The sequence below is a fragment of the Dermacentor variabilis genome, chromosome 5, assembly GCF_050947875.1.
Source record: "Dermacentor variabilis isolate Ectoservices chromosome 5, ASM5094787v1, whole genome shotgun sequence".
NCBI lineage: Eukaryota > Metazoa > Arthropoda > Arachnida > Ixodida > Ixodidae > Dermacentor > Dermacentor variabilis.
The window spans coordinates 16,563,580-16,591,228 of NC_134572.1; the positions used below are offsets into that span (position 1 = coordinate 16,563,580).

The following is a 27,649-nucleotide window of genomic DNA, read 5'->3' on the forward strand; positions in this document are numbered from 1 at the left end:
ATTGGATCAGCTGAAAGCGAAGGCGTAGTCTGCAATCCACTTAGCAAAAAGGCCTAGCAAATGGCAAACAAGCTTGTTTACACGTTCCAGAGAGGCGACAGCATCATGGTGGAAGTAGCCCGAGGCGGTGGCACCGATGAGATGATCCCGATGGTGATGCGGGTTCCTCGATTCGGCAACCACGACCTCGCTGCTTGCTTCGGGGAATGGTCGCTGCTCGGACTCGGCGATATCCTTATTCCCGGTGGGTGGTGTCTATATGCATGACGTCATTAAACGTCACTGATTGCTTATGGAGAGCGTTTCCGGCGCTCGCTTGCGTCTCGGCCGGACTGGGGCACACGCGCGATACCCTCCAAAGAGCGCGCGCGCGTGCTCCGGTTTGGCCGTGGTTGCACAAATCGTTGCCATGATGTGGAAGTGCCATTGGGGGTTTTCGGAGTACGCTAGCCCTCAATCAAAATTCTGGCGTCGTATATCTTAGGTGGTGGGACATACTTATCTTGCGATAGGTGTCAGCAAGAGAAACAAGATGTGTCGATTCTCCAGTGGCGAGCGTGAATTCCAGACGTGGCTTTGGTATATTCTCAGGTATACCAAAGTTGCCAGCTTTTGTTTTGTGACGATAATAATCGTGTTAAGAATTGCTACGGGGTACACTACGCCGTCTTTCAAACGGTGTGTCGCACCTCGCCTGCATTTTCCATTGATCGGGTTAAATAGTTAACGCTCCAGGAGACTTTCCGTTAGTTTACTTCTGATTTCAACGTTGTTACTGTTGAGGCTAAGGCTGTCTCGACGGCCCCCTACTATTTACTCATACCGTTCCTTCGTAGCGCTGACATATTCCACTTCCTTCTTGGTGCTCGCAGGGTTCCTGGTTGCCTATGTGCACAGTTTCGACCTCATCGCGACTGGGCGCCGCTTGTATTACACTACGACAGTCATCGGTAAGTGCGGTCATTGACACGTTTGCTCTTCAATAGACTGCATGTGAAGCATCTCTCTGAAAAGCTTCTGGCTTCTGTGTGCGAGGACGTTCTATAGTTTGAGAGAATTTGACCTCCGCTATCGGTGATTCTTTCAAGAGAGCCAGCACTGTAGGAAGTTAGGGAAATCATTATGAAATCAGGCAATTCAATGTGACGTGTGAGGGGTGTATAATCTCCCTCTTTCATATGGCTCTGCCTTCGTAGGACACACTGGACGGTGTGTGAATATAAGATTAAGGCAGCACGAGTCATCTACACGTGGCAATGGTCAGTCAAATATTACCTTGCACTGAAACGATTGCGGCTGCGTACCTGAGTTCAGCCAGGCTCATGTTGTTGCCAGGCATACATGTTCAGACAACTAGGGAGGTTATCGAGGCATGGCACATACATAATAAAAAAAGAACCACGTATCAGTTTTCCTTCTATTGCGTTGCATCAAAAATAAATTTAGCATTTTAAGGGCTAACCTGTTTGTTTAACCACGTGTGGATATATATTGTCTAGTTAATTGCTAGTAAATTTGAGTTGAGAGTGGACGCTTGTGTCCCTAGTGTCATTCGGTGTTCGTATTTTTATATGGCGCGGTTTCAACGAAATCACTATGAAACTGCAGTCTGGCATATCGCACCGTGACTCAGATATGCTACTCATTTCTGGGTACTTCTAGAGCATCTTCGTTCTTTTTATATTTTTTCGTTCTGGTGGTTAACTCCTTGCCCATAACAAATTTCGCAGCTTTCGCAACTTCCGCAACTTTCGCAAGGGGGACTTTTTTCTTCCATTAGAATAAAAAATCGCCAATTTTTGCGAACGTTTCGCCAATCATCCACTTGTATTTCAAAAGTAAAATTTTACTCAAAGGTCGCTCTATTTCTGCACTTTCTGAAACTCGGCGCTGTCCAAAGATTTGTTGCAGTTGACCTTTAAATAGATAGAGGCGAGCGATGCGTTATTCAGTTATGGATGCGAGTAGCGTATGCCTGTTCTTCTAGCATCGCAAGCTCACCACTGAAGAGATTGTCTCACGATCTGAAACCTGAAAAAAAGAAATCTCTGTACAAAAGGCGATAGTCAGTATAGACTTAAGCAGATGAAAGCCGGATGTGCCTATCAGTGACGTTGCGTTTCACACGCCGACATCAGGTATCCCTCTCGTTATTTTCCCATTCGTTCGGTACATTAGGTCTATTGGGCTATCTCTGCAGCATTTGCTTTTTCTAACAGTTCTGTGAAAAACCACGGATCACCTAACCACCTTTGACATCATGTTGTGTCAGCCAAGCCTTATCGTGTCAGATTTCCTATTCAAGATAACGCACTCGTTGCAATCTACGTTAGGCAAAGTTTTTATGAATCGTGTTGCGACTGTCCGTGCTGTTCATCGTGTTTTGAAACATAGCGAATACGTACTTCCTGGGCAAGGCGCTTGTTCTTGGCTTTAAGAACGCGCTTCGATCCCATGATACAAGTGGGCATGGCTCACATTCTCCTAATGCGAGCTTTTATATGTTATCCCGTGGCTTCAAAGCCTATAGCGTGGGCCTGGTGGTTACTTTCCTGGCGCTGTACATCATGAAGACCGCCCAGCCGGCGCTGCTCTATCTAGTACCTGCAACGCTGATCCCCGTCGTTCTCATCGCCCGACATCGTGGAGAGTTGCGCGAGATCTGGTACGGACTGAAGGTAAGTTACGGAACGTTGTCTTTGTGCGCTAATACACATTCACTATTACTCCTGTCACACGGCACGTGTAATGTCATTCGCAGCAAATGAGATTACGTCTTAATGCCATCTTTGTTGCTTCTACACGGCCGTAATGAATGACATTTGCAGCTAATGGCATTCACCCATTGGATGAGTTTGCCGAACTCATGCAGCGCTCTGTCCTGTGCTCTTTATTCGCTCGTCATGTGTTGCGCTGTTCCTGTTCTTATTCCCAAGCGCGATTTGTGTAATCTCCATGACAGGGGCTTGGCAAAAATTACAAAATCGACAAGTTAAAACGCAATCTCATCAGAGTAGAGGGTGTCATAATTGCTGTTATGAGCTTTTTAGTAATTTTGTGACGTATACAGCACGATAGTTGAAGTGGTGTGTGGAACTATATTCTTGTTCCCCACCTCGACTGGACTCTAGCACCTCTTGTTGGCCTTGTTTAAAAGGCTCGTTTGTTTTGTTAAATTTCTGCAACCAACCACGGAAGCTGACTCTACAGCTTCGTCGCATGGAGAATGAGAAGTCAAAAGCGCACTGGACCGACGACGAGAGGTTCGCGCTACTGAAAATGGGGGAAGACCACCTCAGTGATTTGCACTGGGCGAAGCGCAACCTGAAAGTGTACATGTCGATTACCGAGTGCCTACGTGCGCAAGGTGCCGATAAACATCGCCATCGATAGCGAATGCCACTTTATATGCCCGTGTAGAAAGGAACGCAATACCGCAATGACATTCGGAATGAATGTCATTTACTGTGAATGACATTACACGTGCCGTGTGACAGAGGTTTAAGGCGAGCCAGTAGGGTCTCGGAGATTCGGTGGTTCGGCAGTGAATGCATGTTACAGGGAGGGAGGGGGGGAGGGGGCAAGGGGAGGAGTGGCCGATCCCCAATGTCATCACAATATCATACCGCTGCAAACAAACTTCTACTTGCCTACAATGTTAACCCGGTAAAACCCAGAGTGAGAAACAAAAATTACGGATTACCGGCTTAACAGCCCGCGCACGAAAGTTGTTGCCGATTCCGAGCAAGGTATACGCAAAGTAACTGTGACAATCATTGATAATTACGTTTAAGAACAAAGGTTTGGAACTCTGAACGCAAGTTTCGTTGCTGGCTGTTCTTTAATTCACATTTGACACCGATCACGACATCGCCGCACGAAAACGGTTGTAGAATGCCCCCCCCCCCCTACCACATTTTAACAGCTTACTTATTCGACATGATACTCGACCCTTCGTTGCACGCACCCCAGCCTGAGACGCCTGAGCCGTCGGAGGAGGAAGACGAGCCTCCTGCGGTCCCGAGGAAAGGCTCCGAGCGCCAGGGCCCGGCTGACGCGAAGGAACAAGGAAAAGCGCAGGAGCGGCGCAAATCCCGCGAGCCCTCGGAAGTCGGCGATGCCCCAGAGACCCGTGGCACTGCCGGAAGGCCTCCCTCCGCGGGATCGGTGGCGGCGACCTCGCCGCAGCGGGTCGTGAGCCCCGCGATTCGTTCCCCCGCAGGCGCTGCGTCCGGGACTGCAGTTCCGCCGCCCGCGTTGCTGGGCACCATGTTTACAGTGGGACTGCGCTAGATGGAAAAAGAGAACAAAAAAAAAAGTCGCTTCTCGAAAAACGCGTGCGCTCTCGGCGACTCTGACTCGTGTTTGTCTCTTTAAAATACCGTACATGTCGACGTGTATGCTTGGCTGCAAGCTCGTGTTCCGCATGGTTTAGCAGTGAATTGCAACTTGATGGCTAACGGTGAGGTTCTGTTTTGATTTGGTACGCATATTGTTACCACATTCCTGCCTGTAGAAAACGTACAAATATTATCTTTGCATTTGATATTTCGTATCGAGTTCTTGATAATTCGTATCGTTGAATAAAACTTAAGTGCGATCCAAGAGCCACATTGACAAACCTTTCATTTCCATCGAAACTGAGAGTTGGGCGAGTTGGTGTGGTTCCATCTTAACGAAAAAGTGCACGAAAAGGACGTAGACGAGAAAAGAGAAACGACAAACACGGGCGGTACTGGCAACTAACAGTTTATTTCCAAAGAAACAGAAAAAGTAGAAAACTATGCTGAAAGGAGAACAAACATCCTCTCAAGTGCGCACAAGAAAACTAAAATAACTAAATATGTTAGTTTTCTTAGTCGATTACGAGACAGATTACTTCGTCGCCACTACTTCGGCTTAGCGTGTTTCGCACCATTACACGTTGACATGTGTATTTGGTTTGTTCGTTTTACAGCGAATCTGTATATGGCCGTCCGTCCGTCCGTCTGTCGGTCGCCTGTACGCCGAAAGCTCCTCCGGCGCAATCCCATGCGCATGCGCGAAATAAGACAGAAATATAGGCGCGCGATTAGCCAACACCACTGAGGCAGCACAAAGCCTGTTTACACCGATCCATGACGTCACGTTATCTGGCCCGAAATTTACATTGACAAGGCTGGCGTGATGAAAGCGGTAGCGTCAAAATCACTGTTGCCTACTCGGGAGCATCCTTATTAGATTCTGTGGCAGTCGGGCCAGGTAACGTGACGCCATGGATCGGAATGAAAAGGCCTCGTGCAATCTAGGTGGTGTTAGATTAGCTGCGCCAGTAGTAACGTCGTTGCTCTCCGTCACAGCCGAGCGCGCACGCAGCAGTTTCTCTCCGGCTCCGAAATGGTCAGGCCACGCGTCACACGTACTCCCGAGGAGCAGACGGCCTTCGATCAGCAACGCCGCGAGCTGAACCAGGAACGAGCTCGTCTACGCCGTGCCGATGATGCAGCCCGGGCACAAGAACAGGCTCGTGCAGCCAAGCGCCAGCAGCAACTGCGTTTAGTAGACTGCCGGATCGGCAGTCTACTAAACTGTCGGTTAATGAACTGTCGAGATTAACTCAGTGATAAACCCCGGGGCCGCACGTTTCAGCTTCACCGGTTAACCCTCCATACGCAGTGCTTGGGCGGTGATTTTTCAATACTTTGGCATAGTTCTGAGTTTTTGCGACCTGGGCTTAATTGCTTGCTGTCACCGCGTCATGCGGAATTCCCTCAGCTGAGCGCTACTCCGTACATCCATACGTGCCTTTTTTCTCTTTTGTGGTTAGCGCCTTTTAGAACATCGGCCGCAGGCGCTTTCGTTTAGCTTGTACGGGGTCCCGAAACGAATCAATTTCACCACATGCCTTGTGTTACTGCATGGTGATTACGCAGAGGACACACGCCGTTGCTAGCGCTTCATCTGTAAACAGGAGCAGTTTTAGCAATGTTCTCGTTCAAGAGCATTAGTAGCTGCCGTTACATGCTTATATTTCGCTTCCATCGACACAAGCTCAAATCTGCGACAGCTTTGGTGATGGCTGTCTGTAGTTCCGGCCGAAAACTGGTATTCATTGTGGATAGGCACTTTGTTTTGTCGTATATAGTGAACGCCATCGGTGCGCTGCTAGTCACTGGCTAGTCCTCTGGTGCCACTGGTATCTTGTGGTATGACTTCACGAGGTCCACCTTGGAGAAGATTGTAGCACCGTGCAAGTTCGTTGTAATATCGTGAATGTGTGGCACAGGGTGGCGCTATAAACTAGCCAGTTATAGCGGCGCGCGGATGCCGTTCATTACAGTCCCTTTTGTGTGGGCTAGGTCATTTGCCTGGTGCAGAATTCATGGAGAGCTGACGTCCAGGTTGAACGTTCAAATTGCTTGCGCTGAACATTCTTTCTTTCACAAACATGGTGTGTACGCATTGCAGTCGAATTACTTTTTGAAGACCTCGCTTGTTGACGTAATGGGTGCGTCGCGGTGTAACCGAGCTGGTCATTGCCACTGCCTCTAGCATGGTGCGGCTGACACCTGTCGTATGTGTAAATCAAAATTCACCCATGTGAGTTCGGAGGCGCGTAACCGGCTCACAATGGCCCGAGGATCAAAGGGATCAGGAACGCTGTAATACAGAGCACGTAAGACCAAGGGGTGGTCACAGTGTCGAGTCACCGGTGGTGTCGTATGCTTCCGTTGCACCACTAAGCAAAGTAGGGTGCGCTGCGGCTTGCCTCTGTTTTTGTCCTGCGCGCCCTGACTTATCGCTGCCTTGTTCGGAGGAGCACAGCATATAAAAGGAATTCACAGGTGTCAGTTTATATTATCAAGTGTTTGTTTAGCACTCCCCTGTCTCCTGTTTCTTGTCTTTATAATTCTTTTTTTTTTTTTTTTTGAGGCGAAGCTTTCTTAGCGAACTCTTCCGGACCGCGGAAACCGCTGCCTTGCGTAGTACATCGCCTCGCGTAGCAACGTGCGCGCGATTTCATGTTCGCACGAAAACATGTGCGCGCACACGTCTTGTTTCCATTAGCCCGTGCACGCAGGAAAGAACCGGGAAAAGTAATGGTCATCATTACTCCTGCCTTTCGCGACGTATTTCTCTTAGCGTACATCTTTCCTCATCACTCTTCCTTAGAAACATCAACCCTTGTTCTCTAGACATCGCTGCGTCGACGTCGATTATAGTGTACACCCGCATGAACTGCTGTTTCCATTTTAGCTTAGATTGTGACTGGTGTAGCGCATAAACATGCCATCACATGAAAGTTGGGACCGATTGCGGCGCATAAACATAAACATTGCACCATATCACACGATATGATGATAATAAAGACATTGTACGTATGGTATCATTTAAGTAGCCGCTTCACGAGACCTTCGATTCAGCAATTCCAACATGCACAATGAATCAGCACAATGATTTTTCTTCACTCATGTTCAGTTCCGCTAATCTCAACATGACGTCATTGATTACCAACTCGCCGGAACCTGCAGCCTTGTTCTCGTAATGGTTGCTCTATCTATACTAATAGTCACAACCATTGAATAGTCGGCTACCCTTTCGTAATTGATGACAAAACGCAGCACAAAGAACTTGGGCGATGTGAGGCGCCGGAGTGGACGACTCCAGTTTGGTTTTGACCATCACAGGAATTTTCAAGGTGCAGCGATACCTTAGTGTATGGGCCTTTTTTATTGACATTTATAACGATTTCATTTAAAATTAAATTTTGGGTTTTACGTGCCAAAACCACTTTCTGATTATGAGGCACGCCGTAGTGGAGGACTACGGAAATTTCGACCACCTGGGGTTCTTTATCGTGCACCTACATCTAAGTACACGGGTGTTTTCGCATTTCGCCCCCATCGAAATGCGGCCGCCGTGGCCAGGATTCGATCCCGCGACCTCGTGCTCAGCAGCCCAACACCATAGCCACTGAGCAACCACGGCGGGTGATATATAACGATGAGGAATGCGTATTTATTCAGAAATGAAACTTATAAGAAAGTTGATAGTAATTTTAATACTGAGAAGTGTTTGGGTGCAAGGAAAATGACAAACGTCGCGCATCACCAACCTTTCCAGTGTGGCTGTTCTCGATTTCACGTTTACAGTCCTTCATTCAAAGCTTCGAAGTCTTTATTTAATTTTTATACCCCTCAAAGTTCTCTTTGGAAAGGAAACGCCGCCCGATTGTTGGTCGATGCGCCAAAGTGGCTATGTGCCGCTGCTGGGGTTCATTATCATCACCGTCTGTCTTGTTAGCGCAAACAGTGAAAAGGATGACAAATACCAAGAGAAAATCAGTCTGATGGCGGCGGCAGGCGGTTGTAGCCTTATTTATTGCAATAGAGGCTCGCAGTTTTTTTTTTCTTTCACAGACGCGTCTACTGGAGAAGTGTTCTTGTTTTAAGGGCTCATCATCATCAGTTGAGATGTAGGGCGCCACGGATGGCTCCTACTCAGCGTGGTCGCGAGCGCCATCTGTCACTAAGCAACGTCCATCCTGTAACACACAAGGTACTGAAGCAACTGTCAAGCAGCCGGCTGAAAGGCTGTGTCCGACTCGGCGATGGGACCAGCACACGCTCAACGCGACGCCGTCGCCGATAGCCGAGACAAACGGCGCGGGCTGTAGTCGTCGGCGCCTTTCGATTCCGACGGCGTCCGGTCTAGCCTGTCATGCTTGAAGCCACGCAACCAAGGCACAGCGCCCCGGATCGCTCGCTGTGGAGGCAGGCACAGGTTGGTTCACCTGTGACGCAGTGCTGCCGGGGCTCGTGAGCGCACCAGCAGGACGTACAGTGCATGCATCTTACGCAAATGGCGTCGGCGAGACCTCCACGAAAAGCCAGCGTCGGGGCTGCGAGCTTCGTAGCAGCCGTGGGCCTGGCTTTCGTCTCTCTGACGGTAAGTGTGAGCAAGCACAAACGGCCTTGTTGCTGCTTCGCGTTTTCCCCCCCCTTAAACACGTAGCCGACAGCGAAACGATCCCGCTTTCAATTTTATCGCGAAATGAAATAGACTACATCGTTCAGTCGGGAAGACACCAATATTGAAGCAGCGAGTAAAAAATATGTTCGGAGGTAAATAGATACAAAGGAACAACACTTTCCACAAAATATATGAACGTACAGAACGCGTTCTTATCACTTAAAATCGTAATCTATAGCCTTAGGACACATTAAATGAAACCAAAATTTATACGTTTTAGTGACTTACACGAAAGCCGCTGTAACGCTCTAAATACCTGAGATAATAAAAGGCCCATATTTATTGTGCGATCATAGATCTTAGCCTAAAGATAATGACGGCAGAATGAAATATTTTCTCCTTACAAAATAAATTAAGTTGTTATTGACACCTGCATCGCCAATTCGACACTTTGTAAATATCTGGCGACTATCAGGAGCGTGAATTATGGCTTTAAAAGATAGCGTATGTTGGCAGCACGTGGACAAGCTTGGCTCCATTAGCAGCGGGGTGATCGATAACGCTGTGAACTGCACCGAAGTGCCTATAGGTATTAATGTACACGGTTTTACAAGTTACCGTCACTTTTGCTGTTACATATTACATCAATAATCTGCTCTTTGTTGTTCCTTTTCTATTGTCGCACTAAGCGCTGTCAAGATTCCAAATAAATTCCCTTTCTAAGCACATTCATTAAAAAAGAAAGCTTAGTGCCCTTCCACTCTGTGCAGAAGGATGACCAGCGAAGCCCTGTATATGGGCGCCTTAATGGCGTACTGTACCTCCGCCGCGGTATAGGCCCGGCATTACACTATCTTCGGCATCGCCGCACGTATGGGTAGTGCTTAACGCCTGCTTCACCTCCGCCGTGGGTCGGCCCGGTATTGTACATCTTCGGGATTGGACCATGTATGGAGAGTTTTGTGTCTACACACGGACACGATTCCGGGAGGAACTAGCCCTTAACAGTTCCGGTGTAATTTCGCTGTAAAATTGGTTAAGTCTTTGTGTTTTCTAATTAATTAATTCCTCCTGCGAACGCGGGAGCACTGACACGAGCGCGCTCGCGCGGTAGCGCCGAGGGGCGCAAACGAGCCAGCTGTTGAAGAAGACGCTGCTGGAGCCAATCGTGATGATGATAGTTTCGTGTTGACACACGCACACGATCGTGGGGAGAGTAACCCTTAACACCTTCGTAGAAGAAAAGAAAAACGACTATGTGCGGCTAATCCCAGCTGCTATCGAAGACTGCGTTTACCACGCTTTCGGAGGTGGTTACTTGTGGCATTATGTTGCACTATATGTGCTATGGGTGACGCTCCCTTTACTGCCGTGCCTTAGATATACACGGGAACCAACCCGTACTTCGAGCTGTGCTGCCCCAAGGACCAGTTCGGAATTCCGTGCATCCAGAGGATCAGCGTCTCAACGGCAGCGTTAAACGACAGCGTTAAGAAATGTTAGCTGTCAGGAGGGAAGTATGCAAGAACGCCCGGCCACGGCGGCCGCATTTCGATGAGGGCAAAATGCGAAAACACAAGTGTAGTTAGATTTAGGCGCACATTAAAGAAGCTCAGGTGGCCCTAATTTTCGACGTCCCTCCCTACGGCATGCCTCATAATCAGATTGTGGTTTTGGCACGTAAAACCCTATAATTTATTTTTTTAGTGCGCAAGAACGCTCCCCGCCACCATGCCACCATGCGGTTCTTAAGTGTTAGACTTCACTATCTTGGTGATCGGCCATGAAAACGGTTAGAAACTCAAGAAATCTCGGTTAGCTCTCAAAGAAAGGTAAATATGTTTTTTTTAAACAAAGTTGGAAGGCGATTGGACCTCTAGCTGACGCCGATCAATGAGAATGTCTTCGTGAGCGAGCTGAGGTGGGGATGGGGCGGAGTCATTGCGCATCGCACTCCATCAGGTCCCCCTTCGCGTGAGGGGAATAGGATGAGCGTTGGATTCCTCACATCTTTAGACTGCACTGCCTTACGGATCGGCCCACGAAAGAGCCTAAAAGTACACATACCCGATACGGCAATATCAGGATAACTCGCTAAGAAAAAGCAGTCTTTAAAAATATGTTCGCCGAAAGTATTAATAAAAACAGTGATAACTCTTTAGACATGCGTGCCAGCCATAACACGCGGTAGGTATTCTATATCCTTGCAGTACTTTCTGTTACACACGCGCACGCACACACACGCGCACGCACACACACGCGCACGCGCACGCACACGCACACGCACACGCACACGCACGCACACACACACACACACACACACACACACACACACGCGCGCGCGCACGCACGCACGCACACACGCACGCACGCACGCACGCACGCACGCACGCACGCACACGTTTGTAGAACACGTTGCTGCAAAATGCAATGGGGAGCCGCATTTATCGGCTAGATAACGGTCCCGCCATTTGCGTCTTTACAGCTGTGCAAAAGGAAGTTTTAGCTCGGGAGCTCACATCGAAATACACGGGAACGGAGGAATCATTTTCCTCAGCAACACCAGCACCGATGTTGAGAAGGCTTGTTGCATTTAAAAGAAAAAAAAAGATAAAGTGCAGTGACTGTTGGAAGCGGGTTTTTTATTTTCGCCGTCATTGCTCAAAATCAAATTTCTTGCAAAATGCAAAAAATAAAGTAAAAACTCAGGTGTGAAGTTTACAACTCCGTACCTCCATAATAAATAGTCATATCACAATTATGTATGCTGCACCTAGTAATATACCTAAAGCGGGCAAAATTATGTTATGCATTGCTCTGAAGTATACCACTAAGTTGTGAGTTGGACTTTTGCAACATCATTGTAAACATAAGAATTTCATGTAAGCCGCCAATTCATATCTTATATTTGTGTGCTTTAGATGCTCTAACAGGCGCAGTTTACGGAACTGCGATATGTATTTTCATTGGTGGGTCATGGATTTGTAAATTCCGTACTTCAGTAGTTTTGAAGCCTTCCAGCTGTCAGGAATTTTCGGCAACGTTATCCAGGCCCTACATCAAAGTTATGCCACCTAGTGAAACTGGGATTTAACTTTTTCTTTCAAATGCAACAAGTTTTATGCACATTGGTCAAGCGGCGGTCTCAAAAAGCATTTATGCGTTACTTATTTGAATAGGAAAATTGTAGTTTGGGACACCGTCTCGTTATCCTAATATAGGCCTTGCCGCAGAACAGCATGCTTCTGTACACTTCTGGCCTGTTTGATATTCCACAAATTTCGTGGAATGAACTTACTTTGATAGGCTGATTTGCCTGCACGGTTTATTATTTTGCGGCACTTTATTTTCCAGCTTACACCCTGACTAAAAAACGGTAGTGCCCCATGCACTTCTCGTCTAATTATTTGAGGTGGTCGGAAAGCCGATGAACATGCGTCGACAAGTGCAATTCTAGCCGCGTCGCTGTGCCTTTTCCTTTTCTTGAGTCGCATATCGCCTCACATATTTAGTGAGGCATTCGGCCATCGCAACCACCAGCTCGTTTGGGTATATACCCTGCTTCTTTTCTTTTTTCAAACGTGCCACTTGACCAGCATACTTCGTGCCATATCCGAAGGCCACTGTGCGGACATTTTTTAATGATCCCTCTTTTTGCGAAGTTTTAATGAACAGGCTTTTCCTTTCCCACCATAGTACTACGGGTTCGGTACTGCCAGCACAAATTAAGAGACACAACTACAAAAACTACAGCTGATTGTCGGCAGGCAGCTCGTGCATGAACTTCCGACTTTCAGAACAATGCTCAAAAACCAAGACATCTTTACAGCCTCTTCACTTTTATGAATTCGCACTTGCCCCAGTACCACCGAGTAATCATTCACGTGGTGGCACACGTTCAGTACAGGAAGTTTTTTTTTTTTTTACGCGTGCATGAATTTATTTATCACACCAGGCCACGAAGACATCAATAATGCCTGGCATAATGCGCAAACCAATGCAGATGCCATCCTCCTGGACAAATGCGTCCCTGTTAAAACTGACGAAGCCAGACAAAACGAGACGACAATGGACGTTACTGCGGTATTGTCGCTGCAAAGTCAGTGGACCGTCGGCCGACAGTGGTATTGCGACCGTGCGAGCGAGCGCTTACGATGACTCTATTGCGTTGGCCGTTCGGGGCAATGCGACTGGTGTGAAAAAGACGCTGACATCACAAAGCGACGGCACAGTGTTTGTAGACCAATCCACGACAAGCTATCGTTCAACTGTGGCATCGAATTTGCGATACAACTTTTACAAATTAAAGAAGGTAACGTATAGAAAAATATTGGGCTTTGAAGCTTCAACCTTTTTTGTGTGGTAAGTACAAGGGAAAACAGCCTTCTCTGATAAAATAGCTAGCTCGCAGAACACATTTTGTGTATCCACTGTGGCTTGCGAGTCAAGTTAACTTATAAGACCCGCTGTTCGTCAGACGCCTCTCTCTCTGTCCAGTACAACTATTAGATTATGCTCTTGTGCGAGACCACACGTGTGCGAGACCACGCGTGTGCGCAGCTCTGTGCGCAGCTCTGCACGCTGTTTCCGCTGCTCTATATAGCATCCTGAGTGGTGAATACAACGTCCATGTTCAGCCGCCACCTTGGAATTGTCGAGGAGGCTGCAGCGGTGACGAACAACTTCTGTTGACGTTCTTGTGCCGTCACGACGTGTTTCATTCCATCATTTCCAGCAAGGCTTCGGTGTTCATTAACTCCTCCTGGGAGTCCGGTCATGTCCGGTCCGATGTCGTAGTCTGCAGGAAAAAAAAAGAATACAACAATGACCAAACAAGTTACGCATAATGATGCACTATGTATGCATAAATGAGATTGTGCTGCTGGCGTGGAGCATCGACACATCTCCAAAATGAAGCTAAGCTGCCTTAATTGTAGATATAAAGAGGGCATAGGGACAACTGACTGCCCTGTGCTGCCGTCCACTCATGTTTCGGTGAGTGATTATCTTAAGTACAGTAAAGTTTATACTTTTTTTATAAGCAAAATCCATATTTTCACCAACTCGACAGCACCAAAGTGATAAAATATAGCCATTTTCACTCCTCAAACATCTTTGGATAAGTTCTTGCTCGCCAGTAGACGTAATTTTTCACAAAGATTACCAACTTTGAAGGAAGGACCTCCCGATGCATACTTCGCTCTCTTGCACCCAAATGAAAGCTGGAATAAAGAGGCTACTCATCACGTTACCTCTATGATATATGTTAGCTCGTGAGGCTACATGAAAGCTTTATTCGGAAACCAGAAGTGCCCAACGTCAGCAAAGTGGTATCAAGTGCGTAATTGATGCTTTGTAGCGAAAACGTTCACTTTACAGGGCGCTCAAGAAATCGCTGTGGTGTCCCTAATTACACCGAGCGAGCATCCAGTCCAGTTGTGCATGTCATACTACCCAGAGTTCAAAGAACTGCCGGATGGTCCAGACGCTGCGGTGAGAGTCTCAGCGTCTTTTTCGTTTACTTTCTTTTGTGATCGCAGGCAACCCTATGCGATTAACTTATGACTTGTGTATAAAATGTAGAGACCATAGAGTGTTTAGTGTTAAAACAACCTAATGTTCTTTGACAGCACTTCACACTGCCTGCCTCAATGCCGCCCTGCGTCAATGCAACCCTGAATTGTGCTGCCACCAGTTTGCATTTTCACTATTAATCGCTAATGGATAACCCAGTGAATGGTTTTCGCTTCCTTCTTTGATCCATAAAACTAACCATTGTGGTAGGCGCGGATCCATGGCTTGACCCGTCTGTCTCCAATGCGGAAGTCTTTTCATCGGACTATCAGTGCTTCAGGCGTTATCGTGCCACACCTCGTGGTTAATAAGTTAATTATGGGGTTTTACGTGCCAAAACTACTTTCTGATTATGAGGCACGCCGTAGTGGAGGACTCCGGAAATTTTGACCACCTGGGGTTCTTTAACGTGCACCTAAATCTAAGTACACGGGAGGCCTTGTGGTGGTGTGTTTGTTTTAGTATACATAATAGGTATTACTAGCCCTTTCGTGCACCAATGAATTCTGTTGAAACTTACTTTCAACCGCATCTCTAGAATAGTATAAAGCTTACAGCTGCAGAATAAATTGAGAATTTTCAATTTTTATTGAGTTTTGTTATGCACAGAATATGGACCCCATGCGAAAACTCACTACAGGAACATTAAACATGGGAACTACTTCATGTCTAGCAGGCTTGAAAAGCACCTATCCAGGCACTTGAACATTATTCACAGGGCAATACAATGTGAAAGTCAATCAAAGAAGTGAACCCACTACATATAATGACATACTCACACTGAGAAAAGACACATAATCGTCTAATTTACCACTCGTTTCACAACAACATTTTGCTGCCGTTATTCAAACCTGCAGCACGATTCCAAGCAGAAGGGTTCTAAGATGTGTGCGAAGCATTTTAAAAATCATTACCTTCATCAGTGGTTTTGCTGTTGACGCGCTTTCTTGGCGTACATAATTGTGTACGCGGCACCTAGTGTGCACAGATTTTGCTGTCGTAGATTGTGAATGCGTCTTTTGTAAACTACAGATGTCCAATGAAAAATGCATTGTTTTAGGGTCATTTTACCGTCATCCCTGTCCGTCTGATCAACGAATACATAAAGGTAGTTTGAGCTATTAAATGTAATCATGTGATAATAGGAGGGATTTGAACCTTCATCATAATGTTCGGTCATCCAGCTGTCCTAGAGGCGCTGTGGGAGGAAGTTTGTATTCCACGCTTGTTTTTATTTGCTGGATGAATGCGCATTCAAACAATATGTTGATGAGGCGCTCCGTAATGACTGAGCTGGCCATATCCTTCACTTGCTTATCTGTACGACTTCCATTACATAAGATGTCCATACATACACGACGCACCACCCAGTCAAAATCCTGTAGGATGTATGAACGCGTACTCTACAAGAACTATGCCTTGCAAAACGAAACGCCCGTACTGCAACTATAGAATAACTAAGTCGGCCAAAAATCAACTGAGTTAAAAAAAACTAAAATGTGACTTTAATTACCTGTCGACATCGGTTTAAAAAACTATATCCCCTAATCTCAAGTTGGGGCTAGTTTATGACACTAAACATATATGGAAACAAGTTAGGCGTTATGGGAATATAACTGTGCACCACCCTTGAGATATAAAGGTGGTATCATTCATGATGGCCTTATAAGTAAAGGCTAAACTGTTCTTATTCCTCACCCGTGTTTGGTCAGTCCGCTGTTAGCCCAACAGACGATGCCTTCGTTCCAAAACTAAACGATATGCCTGAATTTGGTATTATTTATGCGAATATCCTTTTCCTCGCTCATGCTATAGCTCTATAGTAAGGCGGCACGTTGTGTGCACGTGCAGTGTGCGTGTGGTATGCGCGTAGTATTCGTGTAAGCGTGCGTGCGCGTTCTTGCGCGTGAGTGGGCGTATGCTCCTGCGTGTGAGTTTGTGTATGCGTATGAGTGTGTGTGTGCATCTGCGTGCTCGTGTGCGCGTGAGTGTGCGCGTGAGTGTGCGAGTCTGTGCGTGTGTTCGTGTGCGTGTTCGGGTTTGTGCGTGTGTTCGCGTGCATGTTCGGGTTTGTGTGAGTGTTCGTCTGCGTGTTCGGGTTTGTGTGAGTGTTCGTCTGCGTGTTCGGGTTTGTGTGAGTGTTCGTCTGCGTGTTCGGGTTTGTGTGAGTGTTTGTCTGCGTGTTCGGGTTTGTGTGAGTGTTCGTCTGCGTGTAAGTGTTCGTCTGCGTGTTCGTCTGCGTGTTCGTCTGCGTGTTCGTCTGCGTGTTTGTGTGCGTGTGAGCGTGCGTGTTTGTGTGCGTGTGAGCGTGCGTGTTTGTGTATGTGTGTTACACTTCACATACACACTTTTGCCTACTTCGACAGTCCTAATGCTAACACCCCTAATATCGTTTTCAGCTTCGACAATAATCTGCTTATTCTCACGAGTTAACGGAACAAGAGAGACATGATCCCGATTTTTTCAGGAGGTGCTCCAGGTGATAAGCTTTACAAGCCAGAGCAGCTGTGATAAGCCATATGGAATCGACCTCAAGGAAAAGGTGGTCCTCATTCAAGACACCGGAAACTGCACTCTGGAAAAAGCCATGCAAATATACAAGGATGCCAGAGCTTACGCCCTCATAATTGCGCTATCCTCGAATAAGCTCGTACGTGTGGGGAAACGGTGGGGTATCGGGTGAATATAAGATTATAGCAACATTATCTTTTTCTCGCTATTGCAAAACTTATTCAGTACTTTAACAAGTTGAAGTAGACTAGGCGAGATATCGATGGCCTTTTGATGATATTTTCGCTTTGGTGTCCGAGTATTTGTAGGTTTTCACAAATAAGAAAAGTAGAGGACTTTCTTAGTTATATAATGCAGATGCGACCCATGCCTATAAGAAGTTCTCAATCTGCGAGGTAAGCGATATTTGCCTAATTTTTGGCAAGTAGTCGAAAGGTATTTGGCATCAGCTATTGTTATTTACGTTTGCATTGTGCTGCATCTGTGGTACCTATCTCTTTTTCAGCGTGAGGTCCTGCACCGCTGTATTGCACTAGCTTTTAGGTTCGTGCAGTCCGTTGCCAAACAACACCATTGAACCTATTTATTTATTTATTTACTCGAGGTCCGGAATTAGGCTGCTGCGTGCTGTTTTCCTTGCTCACTCTTCCCTGATTTATCATTTCATTGATAGCGATAAGGAAAATTAAAAAAGAAATTATGGGGTTCTACGTGCGAAAACCACTTTCTGATTATGAGGCACGCCGTAGTGCAGGACTCCGGAAATTTCGACCACCTGGGGTTCTTTAACGTGCACCTAAATTTAAGTACACGGGTGTTTTCGCATTTCGCCCCCATCTAAATGCGGCCGCCTTGGCCGGGAGCGATAAGGAAAAAAAATTGCATATTTGTAACGGTGCAGTGAATTGGAACGACAGATATACATTGTCTTCCAAGTTAAACTAACAGTAATTTTAATAAATACGCGATGCTAACTGCGCAAATTCTGCTTGCACAGGCGGTTTATGTGCGCTGACAGGCACAATTTTCACAAACACTTAGTTATCGGGCGAATACTTAACACGAACTTGTTAATGAACTTTTTGCTATCACGATTAGGATATATGTTTGTTTGAAACGTCAACACAATCGTATTCAAAGGCGATTTCACTTTGTTTGGTCCTCCTGGAGTGCTGCTGTTCCGAGATATTCAGAATCGAATTCGACACTCATTCAGCTAATTTCACACTCAAGGAACATAGATTTTAACGCAACGTCAAGCCGTGAGGGAATGTCAACCTGAGGGAATGGGAAAAAGTCAGTCGTTGCTTGTCTTCACCAGCCGATAACAATATTGCAGTTGTTGTCAGCTCTGACCAGCTTTCAAACGATATGCCACACGCAGTAAGCTACGTCATAACGGGGGCTTGACGTTGTGTTGAGATCCATGCCACTGAATGCGAAATTGGTCGGATGAGTGTCAAATTTGATGATGAATATCTCGAAACAAAAGCGTTCCAGGAGAATCAAACAAAGTGAAGTTGTCTTCACCTGTGCAAGCAGATTTTGCATAGCTAGCATAGGGTTTTATTAAAATTATTTTTACTTTAGTTCTAAGACTTTGTACATTACGCTAAGGTAGCAGTAGACAGTGCGAAAACTGGGACAATGTCGATACTATAGACCTACACAGCGCTGGCTATTTGCTGCTTGCATTCGATATTTCTAAAACTAACGGTCTGTTCTGGCTGCGTGCTGTGAGGAATATTCGTTGCAAGAACACTTGAAAGTTATTGCTTTGTGAAGAATTCTCGCAGTCGAAATGTGCAAGATAAAATGACGTTGCATTGTGTAGCAGATTTCAGATACCACGCGCCCATTTATGTTCTTTTTTACTTCAGGAAGAGTGAACACTATAGGTACAAAGTTTTAGTTTTATACACACTCATCCGAGAATATTTACTGAATCTGGCCTTGTCTTTCTGCCATATACAGAATGACATTACTGTCGAGAAGACGTCTTCGTCTGTGACGGACCTGGTGCTCATATTTGCAGCAAACAAATCGGCTCAATTCCTTAAGGTACGTGTGTATTGTGCCTACTACGAACGATTTGCTTCCCTGGTTTCCTTTGCTCGACGTGAGCTTGAGTTACCACTGTTCACCCCGAGAAGACGGAGGAAGTATATCGATGGTGACGACGGCTTCTAGCTACTATAAAAGTAGGACGGATCGAAGATTTTGCGTGCTAACATGATTGAAACATAGCTAGAGAGGAATGCAAAGTAAAAGAAACATGACGATGCGCTGACTTTCGAATGAAATTTATTAAGAAAAAACAGCAAATTTAAAAGCTTTCACATGCCGTTTGGCGGTCAAAAAAGAAACAGAAGCAAATAAGACAAAATATTTAAAGCAAGGAAGGCGAACATTGACATGTGTAATCAAGGTTCGGGGCACCACGAATGTGATAATTAGCCTCATAATTTAGTCAGCGTTTCGTTCTGTACATCTTCCTTCTTCTCTCGCATACCTTTAGTCTTGTAGCCAGCGTTTAGGATGATAGCGGCATCATTTTCGTGCAGTGATACAATCCTTGTAAATCACGTAATGGAAACATACAATGACCAATGAATAATCGATGGCAGCAACGTAGCTTTGATATAGCGAGTTATTATGTTTCCCGCAGAAAAACATGAGTTGCAAAAACATTTAGAATTTATTTTAGTTGAACACGTTATCTCATGACGCCATTATATTATCCTCTTAACCATGTGCGCTTGTTGTAGCGTCACCGCTGACGTCACGAGAAGCTTTCTTTCATGCCCGGTCCCGTGTTCGTTTCAATGAAACGCTTGTTGTTTGATTAAAATTACTTCTGCGTTTTTAAGCAAATTTAACTACTTTGCGTTGGGCATGAGGCGCAAGAATACTCGAATCAAACGCTTCTCTGACCTCAAAATTTTCTTATAATCAGATAGTACCCGTTAAATATTCGCATTTGAGTAAAAGTAATGTATTCGACTGTTTTTAAATATATGACGTGACACAAATATTCTGAACTAATCCGAAGTTTTAAGGGCACATTGGCAAATACCAGCTTCAGCTTGTTCTCTGTGCTCATCCACCCAGTGCGGCCTCTGAGTTACCACAGCGTTGTGTCGGTGTGCACAAGGCCGTGGATTCGATTCCCGCTCTTGGTGACCGCGTGTCGATAAGGCGAATGGCAACAACATGTGCCGTGCTTTCGGTGCACGTTATACAACACTAGGTGGTCAGAATAATTCGGGTGCCCCCGAAAGAGAAATCATCGGTGTTAAACCGAATACTGTGTATACCCTTTCCAATCACAGCACCACAAACACGCCGCATGAGCTTTCTCTGTGAGTAAGCTATGACCAACTTGTTAGCGCCTGGGGCTGCCGGAAGTTTCACCAGTTGTTGGATCTGGAGGACAATCCCAGTTGCTGTCCCCCAGATTTTTGGACCTTGCCGTTGGGTGCGGGAGATGGCCGAGGTTGAGGAGGACTTTGAGATGAAAACTGGAGGTTTATTTACATTATTTACAGTGAGAGAGCAAAGACATTAACAATCATAAAGTCATTACGAGCCGGCAGCAACTCGGACGCGGCGGCCCGTGGCAAGAAGCTCGAAAGAGATGAATGAAGGAATGCTCTCTTGCTGCTACCGGTCTCTGGCTTTTAACCCCTTCGGTGTCTCGAAGTCACGTCACGTTCGGCCAATCGGCGAGCCCGCTCAGGTGGCGTCATTTTCGGCCAATTGTAGGCGCCCGTGCGAGTGTACGTCACATTCGGCTCAGAGGGTCACTCCTTGGGCTCCAATTGTCCGAGGAATTATTTTTCTGCGGTATTGCCTTCCCGGTCTGTAACTGTTTTCACAAAGGCGGATTGGGGGATTGCTGCCAGGGCTTCAAGGTGCATTACAGCCGTCTTGCCTCCAAACCCAGTTACCTGGAACAGTGCCAGGCTCTCGCTACACTTTCGGGAAGAGTCAAGCAGTGAATAGTTCCAGATGCGGCGCACGAGGTGGGGGACGCCAACTAATTTGGACGTGCGGCGCCTCGGGAACGTGGTAGATGTACTTCTGCGCTCCTTAATTAGCTGTGACGCGATTTGATGTGGTCTGGTGAACTCGAAGTAGGCTCAGGAAAAGGTCCCGTATCTAACACAGTGCGTACACCATCTGCTCATAGCGCCTCACGCTGCTTTCCTCTTTATGACGCCTTAATAAACATTATTTTATATCGTTATGGGAAAATCGCTTCCCTGTTTGGTTTCAGGCCTTAAAACATTAAGTGAGAACCGTTCCTCAGAATCCAAGTACGATGAAAGCAGAGTCATTCTTATTGTAAATTATAGCATGTGCAAGTGAGAGGCGTTCGCGGACATCTGACTGCTAATATATGACGTATTGCAAACTAGCCTTTTCTGTTGATTCAGTGTGTGTAAGCAAGGTGGCTAAGTGCGCTAACTAGTTTACACACACTTTATCTGTGCATTGAACCTTTGATGCCGTCATTGAAGGGCAGAGTAGCATAAGAGACATACATGCTATAGGCGATTTGTAGTTTTTTTAGCTCCTAAGTACGTTGTCAGATGCTTGAACCTTAAGTCACGTGTGTTTGTACACGTTCTGACACATCTGAACGAAAACCACGGGTTTCGCAGACAGCACGGCCAAATTTCAGCAGACTATGGGTATTCTCACTTTCAGAAACTCATGATACCGAAGCAGCCATTTCCGGCGAAATTGTTTACCAAAAGCATGCAAGTAGACCCTGGCCTGCTAGTAATATGGTTTCTCGCAGTCTTCTCGGTAGGGATTGGTTCCTACTGGTCGGGAAACATCAGGCATCAGGTGTGAGTATACCCTTCTCTGTCTTATAGGTTCACACTACGATTGAAGGGGAGCTCTCTCCATAGCGCTGCCCATGCATTCGCCCTCCGTACGGGCCGGTGCCGAAAAGCCAAGCGTATGGCCTGAAAACTGCCTCATAAAGCAAGCTGTAGCAGTTCTCTGTTACTCGTAGTCTCTGAAATGACTGCGTCATAGCTAAGTGCCCCCGCTAGTGACAGAAAATTAGCGCATCTCTGGTTCCATGTATGAGCGCCTTTGTTGGGAAAAAAACAAAAAGAACAAGAAAACGATTGAGCTTTCTTTTTTTCTGTTGGCTGCATGGGCCGCATGGAGACTTATTCACCAATGTCAGTTTTTCGTAGTATCAGTCTTCATCCAGCAACACCTACTTCGTTGCCTATAGGTAGTGGTGCTGTCTCGCGTCTTATATGCGGCCGACATCTTTAACCAATCTCGCAGCAAGCACATCATTCCGGCATTTGTGCCACGCAGCGGTGTTTCTAATGTGCAAATTCATGCAGACGTGTATCATTGATATGTCCATCGATATTTACACTAAGCTTCACTAACTCTGAAATTGAACTGAAGCAAATGTGTGCAAGATTTTTTTTGTGCTGATTGAATATTTCTTTCATTATTATTTTTCGTTTTTGTGTCTGCTGAAACTACATTGTGGAGCATACCAAGTTCGCGCGTCGACTGAAAGGCACCGCGCATTACAAACGCGGCCAGAACACGAGAGGCTAAAGATTCCGCTACAAAGCTACGTCTTTGAACACGGATTCGTAACAAAGTACAAAAAAGCCTCCTCAATCCTATCTATCGGTGCTCTCAAACATTAGCGGAAGAGGGTGAAGGCTGCGATGTTTGTTGTTGTGACCTGCAACGACGGGCTTGACCAATACTGCTTCGTTTCATTTCTATAGTGTCATAGTCAGCTGATCGACGCTATGGTTACCATTTGAGTTGCGTCGCAGAGTGAAAAATTGGCTGGGGTTCAACGTGGCTTGAACCTAGTTATACGAGCGAAAGCTCTGTTAAGCATGGTTAGACATGGTTGTGCCGCGATATCTGAGAACCCTGTCACAAGCAACACTGATTGCACGTCATAAATTATGCGCTGTGCTGTGTCGCCGATATTCCTCACTTCCGCTACTGAATTAGAGATTCATGACCACCTGCAGAAAATAAAAAATGATACTGCATGTGGCACAGACGAAATGAAGCCTCAGCCTATAAAAGCGATTTCTCATATCATTGTTCGGCCATTCTCTCACATATCCAACTTAATTATTTGCACTGGAACGTTTCCTGATAAACTAAAGGTCGCAAGGGTGACAGCAATCTTCAAAGGAGGCGACAAAGGCGACCTTGGCAATTACCGGCCGGTCTCAGTCTTGCAGATATTCTCAAAAGCTTTTGAACAGGCCATCTATTCTAGGTTTTCTAAGTTTCTTCAACATAACATAATAACTAAGCAGCAGTATGGCTTTCAAAAATAAAAATCTACTGAAGCGGCCCTATTGGAAACAAAAGATAAAATTATTGCCAACTTTGAGCACGAACTGTTCACTTTAGGCTTGTTCCTTGATTTCCGCAAATCATTTGACTCGGTAAAGCATGACATGTTATTAGCCAAACTGTGTAAACATGGAATTAGAGGAGTAGCTTTAGATCTGGTTCAAAACTACCTTAAAAATCGCGTTCAATACACTGCCATTAATGACTTGAAATTTAGGATGGGGCATATAACATGCGGCGTTCCTCAGGGGTTGATTCTTGGGCCACTTCTTTTTCCAATTTATGTAAATGATATCGTAAATGTACCACACACGCCACATTTAACATTATATGCAGACGACAGTGGCGCTTTCTTTTCCGGGCACGAAATTAAAGTCATTATATGATCAGGCTAACGATTGGCTGCAGGAACTGGACTTATTACTTACCACGAAATCTGCACACACTACCTATTAGACCGCTTAACCTTTCCGCCACTCATGGGCAAATCCCCGCGTAGGTGTGAAGTTCTGTGGCGACAGCTGCAGACTCGCACCTTTCCGTCCCCTTACCTCCTCCACCGCATTCATCCCGCCATTTACCTTTCTCCCTCTTGTAAATTCTGTGTATCTCCCAGAGTAGACTTAAACCATATCATGTGGGGGTGCCCTAAACACCTCCTTCCCCCTTTCCTCAAGCAATTAATATCTAGTGAGGAGCAGTGGGAGGCTGCCTTGCGCAGCTCCAGGCCCGATCTTCAGGAGGCCATCCTGGAGTGGGCTGAGAGGATAAAGGAGGCCTACTTCAAGTAGTTCCTCCCCCCACCCTCTATTCCATTGCCCCCTTCCCTTTAAAGAGGGATAAATAAAGTTTTTCATCATCATCATCATCATCATCATCAAAATGGCTTAAAGTTAGGTTTAGAATTAAACATAAAAAAACAGAGTATGTTATATTTAGACCTCGTAATAAGCCAGCTCTTGACGAGAACTTTATTCATTTTCCTAATCAAGTAATTGACCGAGTTACATCATACAAATTTCTTGGTATACTTTTTAACGAATACCTAGATTGGTCTATTCATACAATTATTGTCCGTGCAAATGTGTCGCGAGGATGGTGTTGCAAGTAAATTGCGAAGCTTGATTCCGGTGTGGTTAAAGAAACAGCTGTACTACAATTTGGTACACTCACACATTCATTACTGTCTGCTTGTGTGGGCTACCACGACAAAAACTAACATGGAAAGTATACTTGTGCTCCAAAAAAGAGTATTACGTATTATCGAAGGTGAACCATACCATTGTCACACAGCTCCAATATTTAAAAAGCAACAAATCCTGACTATTGGTAATATACTCAATAAGAAATAAGAAATAGCTACTCTAATATATAACCAAAGAGTATCTGATCCATTTGATTTTGTAAATAAATACCTTCGGGGAGAACACTGCCGCTACTTGCGACATACGTTTTATAAAAAGTAAAAGCTGCGCACAAACTACGACACCCACAAGCTTGAATACTTAATACCAGATTTCTTACACAAACACCCTAATGCATTGTCCATTATCGGAAGAAGCACTTCTGCCCACGCCCTGAAAAAAACTATGCATACTTACCTATTATCGTTTCAGTAGGAACGGACTATGTCGGCAAATGATCACCTTTGTTGTACGGTATGGTTGTTGTCATGTTTTCAGTGTTGTTCATTAGACCGTCTAGTGTTTGTATAATTACTCTTGAAGTCATCATATTTTACATATATTTTGTATCCTTGCAGTTATGTGTGGTTTCCACAACTTCTTTGACTTTCTTAAACTATGAATTGCCGCTTTCTTTTTTTTTTTACTGTTCTCTTTTCTTTATGCTCACTGAGTGTTTGTGCTTATGGGTAGCTGGCGCTTTGTCAGGCATTTATTTGCCTTTTCGCCAGCGTCCACGGAGAATCTGTACATGACCGTCCGAAGTAAACAAACTTCAAACTTCAAAAAAAAAAAAAACATGGTTCTTCAGTGCTTCTTCCCAGCGAGCTATATCGGCAGGGTGCTCAGACGCAGCCTGGCGCCTGAGACGAAGAGTAGACGCGCTCGTACCGGCGCGTGCTTCGTCCATGGCGAGACTGGTGAGCGACTAAGCGTCGCCGAAGCAGCTGTTCTAACCCTCGCCTACTCGCGTGGTACACAGCGGCGAGGCTCGAGCGAGCGCAGCTGCGACGCCTCTCCCCAGCGGATCACGTGACGTGACGTCACACGAGCGCCGGCGGCTGAAGGTCAAACGCGCGCCGTGATTGACCTTGGGAGTTGTACCTCGAAGAGTACAGCTATCGATTTAATACCGGATCGCTGGCAGGTTCTGGGTGGTGAATGTTGGAGGTGTTCTTAGACGTTGAACAAAGATTGATTTGATTTGGATATCTGACTATTGAAAAAGTTTAGTTTTGATAGTTAACTACTTGTCTTGAACTATTTAGTCTTTATTTTGAACCGATTTTGAGCGGTGTCATCTTCGTTTGCTCAATATTTTGTTTGTGTAACTTTTGTTTAGTTCTGTAGTAAGTTAGTCACTAAACCAGTCAACCAGTTAGTGAGTCAGTAGGTTAATTAGTTTAGTGTTAGACGATCATTCAGCTATTCAGTCAATTGATTAATTAGTTTATCGAAGAATCCCAGCTGGTCAGAACTTATCCGAAGCACTCACTGCATAACACAACGTTCTTCATAACCCACTTCATTATTTTCAGGATATAGGTTAGTTAGTTAGTTAGTTAGTTAGTTAGTTAGTTAGTTAGTTAGTTAGTTAGTTAGTTAGTTAGTTAGTTAGTTAGTTAGTTAGTTAGTTAGTTAGTTAGTTAGTTAGTTAGTTAGTTAGTTAGAACGATGTCTACCCTTGCCGTGGTGGCATCCTCGGTTGCCTGTGCACGAAGATTTGTGTACAGGGACTGTCTTCTGTGGCACACCATTGCATGCAGGTACTTGTGCGAGGTGCATAAGCGTCAGGAAGCGGCGATGCGCCGTCGGCGGCTCTCGAGCACCGGCAGCGTGGTCGGCCGGCGGCCCAGCCGGCCGCAAGGCATGAACATCATCGAGGAAGAGAGCTCGCTCGACGTCTCGCCCGTCTGGGTGCTCTCCTTCGTCGTCTTCATGGGCACAATGCTCGTCGTCCTGTACCTCTTCATCGCATACCTCGGTGAGCACGGCGCCCCCTTGCCACCTCGAATGTGGGAGAACTGAGCTTAATTTTTACCGCTTACGGATCCTATAGGTTCGATTATTAGAGGTCACGTCTGAAATTTACTCTCACTGTTGGTCGCATCACCGTGCGGTTCGTTAATTGCGCTGTCTACAGTGGGACACCCATTCGAGATAACTTGCTACTAGTTACTGGTTTGTCGTAAGCACCATGCCAAACTTTCGCAATTTCGTTACAATAGAGCTCGCAAAAGGCTGTAGGAAGAAAAATCTTAGGGCACCTCGTTACGACCTATGTGTTAAGACGGCAGTGCGGATTCTTTACCAAAGGTGGACTGATGACATTCCACTTTGAGATTGGAATTAAGAGGTGGAGTTTGGCATTTCACGTATTGCCTGGTGCAGATATCCCGTGGTTTATCAGGAGTGACAATGGTGGGTACCAATGTAATGTAAACGCAGCCGAGGCCTGTATTAGATGGAGTGATAAAATTATGACGTGGATGGGACAGTTGACATAGGTGCATGTTCTTTTGACTACTTTGACTTAAGTTAGCGGCGTTTACACTAATGTCATATGTGGCACGTCACATAACATTTCTAGCGCATCGCATCCATGTAAACGGCGGCAGGGCGGTAGGGAGATGAATCAAACTGTTGCGGCGGGAGAGGGTATGGTTCGAGACAAGGAAATTTCTCACTTGGTAGGCATAAACGCTGGCGTATCGCACTGAGGGATATAGGGAAAGTGAGACAACTGCCGGCGTGGCTCTCGTCCACTTAACACTTGTTTCGGACCAATGGGGATGCGCCACGTGGAAACGCTGTCGCAAAGTAATTACCGTGATGAGCTAATAAACGCGATACGCTAGTGTCGCATTCACATAAACGCGGGCATTGACTTATAATGATGATGCGTCATAGCACACGTGTCCAGACAGGGTTCACCTTCACTTCGCAGCTTGGCTGCTTCTGTGAAGTAGCATGATAACCGGATGCTGCGAAACGTACTGCAGTGAAAGAGCCTGCTTATAGAACTGCCAGCACCTCAAGCTCAGGGTAAA

The 27,649-nt window shown here is 45.9% G+C and overlaps 2 protein-coding genes across 2 annotated transcripts in view; both read left to right on the forward strand.

Moving 5' to 3' along the window:
* The first annotated feature begins 2,535 nt into the window (after positions 1-2,535).
* LOC142581809 (uncharacterized) lies at positions 2,536-4,505 on the forward strand. The gene is made up of 2 exons (XM_075691259.1): positions 2,536-2,678; positions 3,973-4,505. Exons 1-2 carry the CDS (start codon positions 2,568-2,570, stop codon positions 4,291-4,293), a joined length of 432 nt encoding a protein of 143 aa, XP_075547374.1. The 5' UTR covers positions 2,536-2,567; the 3' UTR covers positions 4,294-4,505.
* Positions 4,506-8,841: 4,336 nt separating this feature from the next.
* LOC142582143 (signal peptide peptidase-like 2B) overlaps positions 8,842-27,649 on the forward strand; it is a 52,206-nt gene continuing 33,398 nt past the window's right edge. The window contains exons 1-7 of the mRNA XM_075691539.1: positions 8,842-8,928; positions 10,333-10,440; positions 14,332-14,445; positions 16,994-17,176; positions 19,012-19,098; positions 21,751-21,896; positions 26,366-26,583. Coding sequence (XP_075547654.1) covers positions 8,842-8,928; positions 10,333-10,440; positions 14,332-14,445; positions 16,994-17,176; positions 19,012-19,098; positions 21,751-21,896; positions 26,366-26,583 — 943 coding nt within the window. The remainder of the gene's footprint in view (positions 8,929-10,332; positions 10,441-14,331; positions 14,446-16,993; positions 17,177-19,011; positions 19,099-21,750; positions 21,897-26,365; positions 26,584-27,649) is intronic.